The following is a 10,123-nucleotide window of genomic DNA, read 5'->3' as shown; positions in this document are numbered from 1 at the left end:
AAGGAAGGAAGGAAGGAAGGAAGGAAGGAAGGAAGGAAGGAGGGAGGAAGGAAGAAGGGAGGAAGGGGTTAGAAGAAAGGGAGGGAGGAAGGGAGAAGGAAGGAAGGAAGAAGGAGAAGTGTCCCTAAAGAGACAGGGTAAAGAACAACCATGAGCTCTGCTACACACACAGCGCTGTTTCAAACAAACTGCTGATGACTGGCACTGCCCCCTGATGACAGTCAAAGGGCACTGTGCTCTACTACTAACATGGGAAGGTTCTGAATATTGTTTGCTTTGCTAACCTGATAGCATTAGGAAGATACTATTCTAGAGTTTTCTATCAAATGTAGCCTGCTTGATATATTCTGTCTCAATAACTACACAACAAATCAGTATAAAAATTATACAGATATGTTTGAAACATAAATATGTTCTGAACATTTCTTCCTACCTGTCTCTTGTGGGGACATCTGCCCTTGGGCTGAAAGTGTCTTCTGGAAATGTTGCCCACATGTCCGGGTTTCTTCCCTCACACATGTGCTTTGCCATCCACCCTCAACCAAACCATCTAAATTGCATTCAGATTTTTGTGGTATCATAATAACTTCAATATGGGGTATATTTTCAACATTCTGGTAAGAGACTCCTTTCTTTCCTGCCTCACCCTCCTCTCAAGTTATTTCAGGTTTGAATATTTCATTTTCATGGCTCAGCTGGGTAGCACAGAGGCCACCACATAACACTTATTTGTGAGGTCTACGGACACAGCATGAGAATTGTGAACTAGTAGTGTGTCAAAACCACACAGTGTATGTGTGTGTCTTAAGAGATGAAAAAAAAAATGTTTCTTTGAAGATACAAGCTGTCTCAACATCCTAACTCCGAGGTGAATACTACAACTAAAGATGAAGAGTACCACAAGAAGTATCCAAATTGCTCTTTGTTTTCATTCTTTGGTCTGTGTTATTTCCAAATATCTTACATCCAACAGACATAAGTATATTCACCTTCTAATCTCACCACATTAGGAAGAGAGTTGGAAGAAACTTTCTCTGCATTCTTTGGAGAATAGAGGAGATATAGATGGGCAACACAGAGAGTCTCCAAGAAGAGATGAAGCCTTTCAACGTTCGACATGGTGAACATAGTCATGCATTTCTACAGGACTCTGGTCTCCTTGGCACACATGGCGAATACATCATGCATTTCTAAGAGATGCTGCTCTTCCGTGGTGAACACACTCAACCTGAGATCAACTCCAAACCCCACACAGTGGTGGGGGGGGGGTGTGAGAACCAACTCTGCTAAGAAAAACCAAGTGGCATTGCACATTATGAAGTTCAGTACTAAGTTAGGATGGTGAGACAGCTTGTGTCTTAAAAGAAACATTTTTTCATCTTTTAAGACATACATATACACACTGTGTGGTTTTGACCCACTAGTTCACAATTCCCATGCCATGTCCATAGACCTCACAAATAAGTGGTATATGTGGTAGGCTTCTGTGCCACACAGCTGAGCCATGAAAATGAAATATTCAAACCTCAAAGTTCATTCCTTCTAACAAAAACCAATTTTTAATTGTTCTTAGAACATAAAAGATAAAATAAGAAAATGACAAGCTGAGACAAATTGCAAAAAGAAAAACTCTTTGTTGATAGTACATTTCCCTCATCCTGACATACCAAACTGGCAGTGGATGCGTGGATGCCTGAACCCTCGGAGCTAAACCCTAGACAAACATATTTTCATATATGTATATACCTGATTTATAAATAGGCACAGAAAGAAACTGACAATAGCTAATAATGATATCAAGGACTCATAACAACAAACTATAATAAATATTATGCTAATGTAGATTCTCTCTTGTCAAGACAATATTTATATATTAATATTTTTTGGTCTGCTGTTGAACACAAAACACAGAAATTCAGAACCTGCAGACAGTGAAACAGGTTTCAGGAAAGCGATCCACTGTCAGTTAGAGATGTTTAGTTTATTATTTTTGTGTCTATCCATGTGTGTGTGTGTGTGTGTGCATGTGTGTGTATGTATGTATGTATTCATGTGTGCATGTGTGTGTATATGTATGTATGCATGTATGTATGTATGAGAGAGAGAGAGAGAGAGAGGAGACGGTGTGTCACCGTGCATATGCAAAGATCAGAAGACCACCCTGTGGCACCGGTTCCCTCCATCCACCTTTACTTGGTCTTCAGGCACGGAGCCTGGTTGCTGAGTTTGCATGGTCTTTGTCCTTGCCTGCTGAGCCATCTCACCAGCCTTGGCAACACTAATGCTCCTACTTTTTATATACGGGGTTTATGTGCACTGGCCTGCCCTGCTTTCTTCTCTTCCACCTTTCACACTCTATACGTTCTTCCACTGAATCAATACGGGCTATGCACCAGGGCTTTAGCAAACACAAGACATGATTCTTGTTCTCAACTATGACCGAGAAGCATACAGTTAACATGAAGGTGATTTGGAAGGAGGTGCAAGCCTGTTCCAGGGATGACTTCTAACTTCCAGTCCTCTACTTGCCTTACTCTTTAGCTCCTCTCACAGCCCTGGGGTGGAACCTAACTTGCTCCTTATGGACACAGACACAGTGATTCAGACCAGGTAAGGACTATGGTGACTGACACCATGGTGGGACCAAACCAGAGACTACCTAAGGCTTTATGCCTCCTAGAGAGAGTTTATAAACAATCCGACCCACCCCCGTGCTCCTTCCCTCTTTGTAGAAAATAGTCTCTGGTTCAGTTTCTGAATGTCAATTTGACTTACAAAACTTTTTGTTGGTCTCTTTATATCATTTGCCACTAAAATAAGTAGCCCACTTTTCAGTGTATGTATTAGTATTTTAGGTCACAAAATAGAGCTTTTCTGTCTTAAAATTTTGATGTAGCTGACAAAACTTGTGATTTTAATTTTTTAAAATGGCTGTGGTAGTTTAAATGAGAATGGCCTGTAGAATCATTTTTGGATGCTTTGTCTCCAAGTATTGGTAAGGTTTGGGAAGGACTGGGAGGTTTGGCCTTGTTGGAGGAGGTGGGTCACCATAGGAGGGCTTTGTCCATTCCATTCCCAGTTAGCTCTCTCTGCCTGGTGCTTGTTGATCAGATGTAGGCTCTCAACTACTGCTTCACTGCCCTTCCTGCCTGCCTGCCCTGCCTGCCCTGTCCAGCCCTGTCCTATCCTGCCCTGCCCTGCCCAGCACTGTCTGCCATGCTCCTAGCCATCAATGGTGGTCATGGATCCTAACCCTCTGGAACTATGAGCCTCAAATTGAACATTTTCTTTCTTAAGTTGCCTTGGTCATGGTGTCTCTTCACAGCAATAGAAAAGTAACTGAGACAGTTACTTGTTCACTTAAATAAGGCATCTGGCTAAAACACACACACTTTCTGGGCAGACAGACGTAGAAAAGCATTTAAGCATAGGAAAACTTAGGTCTTGTTACTTGTAAATGGAGGTAGAAACACTCCTTAAGCTATCTCCAGGGCCACATCTGTGACTGATGGGAAAGGCCTCCTGAGCACTAACTGCTAGTCTCAGGGCTGTTACTTTCATAACCACGTCCTTAGGTCTAGGTTTGAAAATGGGTTTGAAACTGGTATCCCCCTGAAACAACCACCATGAGGAGTATGCTCACACCTCTGGTCTCCACGCTGCCTAGTATTCCTCCATAAATAAGTGCACGCAGAAGAGCACCTGCGAGGTACTTGGTCCTGTATGCATCTAGGATTCAGAGAATTTCGGTGTTTTTCTTTATGGACTCTGGTGAAAACCCTCCCACCCTCACTTTCTCCCTTTCATTCTGAAATGCCTCTTCGAAGGACTTTATGAACGATTATAAAGAACTCTGTAAACGTAAGCAACTCTTCCCGTCATTCTCAGCAAAACCATCTCAGCCCCTAACCTTTGAAGTAACACTAAAACTTAAGAACACCGAACAAATTAAAATGACTGAGGTGTTTTCTCTGGCAGCCTCGGGAAGGATTAGCTAATCTGAAGGATTTACTGCGATCACTCAGACTGTCAAATGACTACTTTCCTGCAGCTCAGAGATTGAAGAGCACATAAAAACAGACTGAGGACTACATAAAAATGGACTGTATACCTATTTTTAAAACCACTCGTGGGGGGGGAGTGCCATCATATGACACTTTTATTATGGTTTGAAGAAAAGGAAAACAGCTTTTTTGTGAAAACGTAAACCTTCTTTTGGTGCCTTAAAAAAAAATCATAGATAGCCATGTGATACCAACCCCAACCCCAACCCTCCTCAGTCATGCGGTTGTGGGGCTTGTGGGTCCTTACCAGTTCCTGCGTGTCTTCCTGTAGTGGCAGAAATGCTGCTTCCAGAATAGCAGTCTGGTCAGCGCTCAGCCTCTGCCACAGCCTGATTAGCAGAATCAGCAAATGGGTGGCACTCTTTAGGCCCGAGAATGACTGCAACAGCCTGTCCTGGTTCTCCTCAATCGCATCTGCTAGAGCAATCACCTGAAGAAATCACAAACTTTGGTTAGGGACAATTTCACAGTCCTTGAGCCTCGGCAGATCTCATTGCTGTGCTTCTGTTTTCCTTGCAAACAGCTTGACGGGCTCTGTCTTCTTCCAGACACAAGTTACACTGAATAATACCAAAGTCGGCTGCTAGCTTCCTTCCTCGGGAAAATGCCCCACGTAATTCCAAATCCATATGGCAGGGAAGAAAACATCCACAGAATCAGCTTTATAGGGACAGTGTTCAGTGTGTGCTTCGCCATAGGAAGAGAAGTTCTCTTAAAGAGTAAAACTACTTCAGTCTTCTGTAAGTAGCTATGAAGACTGATCAATTAAAATGAAATCAAAATAAATAACTGGATTAGTCTTTGTTTTAAATAACTTTTTCAGAACATAACTCTTTTAAATTTGTCTTTCTAGATTATATGGCACTGAGATATCCAATACTTCTTAAGCATTTGTAAAAAACCAAACAAGATTCAAATATCTGATTAGTTAAAAAACTGTCATTTTTAACACAAATGTCAGCCACCAACCCACAGGGCATTAGAAAGCAGCTCAGGGTGTGTTAGGTTTGCAATGCCAAATCTACTTAGGATGAAAATTGGCAGGAGTGACTAGAATCTGCTCTAAAAACTTCTCTTGAAAAATCTTGTGGAAAAAGGAGCTAAAGCAACAATTGGGTGGAATATCCAAGTCTGCCCATCGGTGCTTGATTCTATTTTATTTTAATGTCTTGGTAAATTCTGTGCTCATTAAAAGTAATGAACCGGCTGCCCGGGAGACTCAGGGCGTCTATAGTCCCCAGGACAGGAAGAGCCAACGCTGGAGCAGTAAGCTCCTTCCCAAACGCCCGCTGGCCAGCTCGAGGACTCAGATGAGATTCAGGAGTCTGGTGCAGGCGAGTCTCCATTCAGTGATACTTCATGGCTTATTGACGCTGGCCCAAAGGGCTTGTTAAAGCACTGTCATTCAAGCAAGTGAAGTCTACAGCTGTGTGGTCTCTCAAATTCCATGTAGGGAAAGGGGCTCTGCAGGGAGAGTCACCAGAGTGTCTGAGAGACACTGGACACTCAATGCAGGGGGGAGAAAGACAGCACAGCTGATCTTTGCCTGAACATGCCATTCACACCAGGACTCTTTTCCATGTGATCAACACCTTAAAGGAGTCACAGAAGCCAATTACAGTCAGTCAGTTCTCCAGGAAGCCAGTATCTGAACCAAGGCCAGTAGCACATAAAATCATGGCTTCCTGTGCACCTAGGACTGTGCTTTCCACTAGCATTTTAAGAAGTAGATTGGAGCTCGTAGCCCACAGGACCTCATAATCATTTAAAAGGAAGCATACATACAGAACCAATTAGTGGAAAGAAGCATAGCTATAATAATGTCTTAATTGTGCAGAAAAGAAAGTGTAAAAGAAGCTAGCAAGGGGACGATTACAATGGATCGGAGTTAATATCCCTGGGGCCTCCTTTACTCAAATGGGGCTGGAGCGCATCCCCTTCCCATTACTTTAAGAAGTCCCCTAAAAGAGGCAGGAAAGGCAAGATTGCATAAACTGTAACACCTGAAATCATATGCACCCTGACCATGATCACAACGGACTCCTGTTGAAGTCTGAGCTTCCACTCTCTGTCTTGCTATGAATGGTAACAATTAAGCATCGTTGTGGAGCTATGATACCAAAAGGACGCGCTTACTGGCAAAGGTTGAACTTATAGAAAGATCAAGGTCATAAACCCCCACTGAGTACCAGGTACTTGCAGGAAATGTGCAGAGTGCCCTGTAGGGAAATCACAAGGGACAGATCTAATCTCTACCTTTAAAGAGTTCATACTAAAAGAAGAAAAATAGGCTGAGGGAGCAAATATTGACCTTATAAGGGAGGCCCTATAGACCACAAAGAAAACTGTATTGGTGGCATGACTGTTAAAAATGGTCCCCCGATTAACTAAGCAGAAATGGCATGCTATGGCTTCTGTGCTATGCCATGTGATCAGTGTCGTTGGTCACTTGTACCTACTTGACATTATTTCCTCTCATTCAGAGGAGAAGACTGAGGCCATTCTCAGAAAGGCCCTGAAGTCGTCTGGGCATGGAGCATATACATGGGCAGAGGAGGTGGGGACATCCAAGCGCATGAAATGTGTTTAGACTTGCATTTAAAATTGACCATGACCATATAATAATTGCTAGTAAAACTGGCATTGATCTAAAGTCTTAATTTTTTTCCTACTTAAAAGATATAAAGCAGAAAAAAATTGAGTCAGAAGTTGTGAAAGGCAGGCCACTGCTGACCAGTAAAGCTTTCCTATTTTAGAAGCTGTTCTTGCACCCCTTTCTTCCGGCCTGTGTGAGAAAGTCCTGTCACTTTCACTGCACTGGGAACTTCCGGTGGGGTGGCCACAGCCCTATCTAGTAAGTAAAAGAACAGAACTGAGCACTGGTGTCCATCTTGCCCAACCTGCTTGAGACTGTAGTCATGCTTGTAGGTTCAGAGATGAGCATCCTAACTCCAGCTGGGCTTGGAAGGCTTCAGGGAGGAGGAGCATGTGGAGGGGGAAGCACACCGGAGCTCACTTAGTGAGCCCCTCCCAGTTGAAGAGAAGGATCTAATTGTTCAATTTTCAGGAATTTTGCAAGCCAGTCATTTCATATGGCCATTACTAAGAATTACAGGACTTAGACTTAAATTACCAAAAAAGAAAAGGATTTATAAATACTAAAAACTCATTATTTGCTGCTGTTACGTAGGCCTCATGGTAATCTTTACTTAGTTTATCTGTCTTTGGTTAACACTTCACAGTAAGTAGTAGGCTACTGCCCATTTCTTCCAACTCTATACTCGGGGACCTTATATCGACAGCTTGAAATCTGCTACTGGGATTGTCTACAACAGAAAACTCAATGAGTATTAAGAGGCATGTTAATGATTTATCTGCACACCACCAAGAAGGGAGGCCTCCCAACACATTGGTAGTGAGGAAGGGGCCTTTGAAAGCGGATAACAAAGAAGAGACTGCTTGAGGAGGTGCGGTAATCAAGAGGTTGGTCATGGGAATTCTCAGGTGGTGGGCAGGCACTTAACTCTGAAAGCACAAGTATTCCAAGTGTCCATGTTAGTCAATAAAGCACAGCCAGGCAGAACAAATGCCTGTGGCACTCACTGGGACATTGGTGAAGCTTCTATGCATGTTCCTTACTACCAAGGGAAAATTCTCGCTAAGTGTAGCAACATGCCAGCTCATGGACCCACCCAACTAGCTAAGCAAGGCTGTCGTGAAAGAATGACTTAGTGAGACAGCAGCCCAAGCCGCAGGATCTTTCTTTCCAGAACAAGGCCCAAGATACATCAATCTGGGAGAAGCACTACCTCTCCCCGTTTCAGACTCCCTGGATGTATTTCTGTGCCATTGTGGAAACAGTCCATTATCCCCAAATGGTCATAGAAATTGGAAAGAAATGGGATAAACAATTCCTTATGTAAATTACCCCCAAGGAAAATCTTCCTGACCTACTGGCCAGCATGAAATACTAAACAGATCTCCATGTTCTCAATTTAGTTTTGCATGTAACAGCCAAGTTTACTTTGTTCTCCATGAGAGCCAAATGAATTAAACAGAATTAGCATATTAAAAAGAGTTGGAAAAACTAGACCTATCAAGATTCAGCTCTGAATGACCAAGGCCCAGAAGAGCTTCAGGATCGCCTGGAACTGAGAAATGAAGCCAATCAGATGCTAGAATTTAACATTTGAGGGAAAGTGTCTCCCCGCCCACCAGCCCTAGGCTCATGACTGTCTGAGCAAGCTGTGTGTTCCCTCGTGTTCCACAGAACTATAGAAGGGAGGCCTATAGGAAACAATAAATGCTAACGACTTCAAGCACAATGTGCTGATGGCCTTTGTTTTGCTTTTGCAAATTGATGGTTTCCAAATAAAACAGAGACCCCAAAGGACATCTCTGTCTGATGGCCATATCAGTTGATGCCAGAGTAATGAGGCAGAGGCCCAGGGAGCTGCAGGAAAACACTCAACTCATAAAGCGAGTGTGAAATTAATCCCAAATACTTCCAGCTGCCAAGACAGGCTCTAAAATTGGTTACAGGAAAGCAGCAGCCGCAACAACGGAGTAGACATGAATCATGCTATGTGAACACGGACATGTCCAATTTCTCCACCTAAGCTAGTCCAATCTGCTTCCACATCTCATGTGTGGCACGCAGAGTCCTACTGTGCTGCTGTGGAGACTGACTGTGATCCAGGAGGCATGCTTAGAGCCGTTAGCATCTGTCACTCAGAGATAGAAAGTGCTGACAGTGTCCATTTCCCAATGAAGAGATGAAGGCTTAGAGTCTTCTGTGCACATGGGCCAGGGCAATGAGCAAGGGCAGAGAACTGCCAGGATTCCAGTGTGTTTGCTGCCTTCTCAATGAGTGCCCTCTGTCTGCACAGAAATATCAGTATCCACAGGTGACCCTACAAGACCAGCAGTGGATCCTCCTTTGATAATGTAAGGTAAGCTCTGCTCAGATATCATACCTGCCACAGGCATGTCCTCTAGTTACACCTTACATCCTTGGGGCTTTCAACACGAGAACTGAAGATGGCTACTTTCTTCCCAAAGTCACATCATAAGGCAGCAGTTCATAATGTGTAAGAATTCGACCTTACCACAATCTCATTTTCTCTAAACAAAGGGAGTGGTATATTCTGTATAGTTCAGAGATGTGAAAGCTGCACAACAGTGATTCTGCAGGCCATCCCTTTAGTGAAGCTACTTTTTCAGAAAAGGGTGATTCATCTGTTCTTCTATAAATCACAAGTTACAATGTTTTCAATTGTCTAAATAAGCCCGTATTTGTAATAATTGTCAAGATTTCACTGAAGGCTTTCTAGGAACCAAACCCAGGCTGAAGTCTTTACATGGATTAGTCCGTTTCATTCTCACAAACAACCCTAGGAGGTAGGTACCATTATTGGCCACATCTTAAAAATAAGGAGAAAGAATTACAGAAAGGATCAAACGGCAAACAACAGAGAGCCTGGGAACCAAGCAAACAGGCCCTCCCTGCCCAGGGAGTCAACTGCCTCCATGCCAGTCCTCTACTATCTCTCCCCAGCAATGGGCCACTTTCTTTAAACCGGGAGCCAAAACAAGTTGGTTCTTGTCAGCTATCTAGCCACAATGATGAGAAAAGTAAAAGAAGTTTTCATCCATTAACGGCTAATACCATTAATGCTTAATGACATTCAAACTGTCAGAATAGTCATGTGACTCTGGAATCAATAAGGCGTATGTATGAATATGGGCAAAGCCAATTACAAGCTGTACAACTTTTACCTCTCTCAGCTTAGTCTACTCACCAACACAAGAATTCTCAATAAACATTAGTTAATATCCCTTCTATTCATTTTTCGTTTATTTAGCTTCTGTTAACTATTTCTTAACTTTCCCTATAAAGTCTAGGTATAACAAGCAAATTATTTTTATTAGACAAATAATGGCATTGAAAAAGGAGGACTCAGCCGGGCGTGGTGGCGCACGCCTTTAATCCCAGCACTCGGGAGGCAGAGGCAGGCGGATTTCTGAGTTCGAGGCCAGCCTGGTCTACAAAGTGAGTG

The 10,123-nt window shown here is 43.0% G+C and overlaps 1 protein-coding gene across 8 annotated transcripts in view; it reads right to left on the bottom strand.

Annotated features, from left to right (window-relative positions):
* Bbs9 (Bardet-Biedl syndrome 9) overlaps positions 1-10,123 on the bottom strand; it is a 406,692-nt gene that overhangs the window by 84,981 nt on the left and 311,588 nt on the right. For all 8 annotated transcript variants that reach the window (XM_029481549.1, XM_029481548.1, XM_021173327.2 and 5 more), the window contains one exon: positions 4,312-4,494. In XM_029481549.1, the coding sequence (XP_029337409.1) occupies positions 4,312-4,494 (183 nt within the window). The remainder of the gene's footprint in view (positions 1-4,311; positions 4,495-10,123) is intronic.

The sequence above is a fragment of the Mus caroli genome, chromosome 9 (assembly GCF_900094665.2).
Source record: "Mus caroli chromosome 9, CAROLI_EIJ_v1.1, whole genome shotgun sequence".
Lineage (NCBI taxonomy): Eukaryota > Metazoa > Chordata > Mammalia > Rodentia > Muridae > Mus > Mus caroli.
This window is presented reverse-complemented; position numbering and strand designations above follow the sequence as displayed.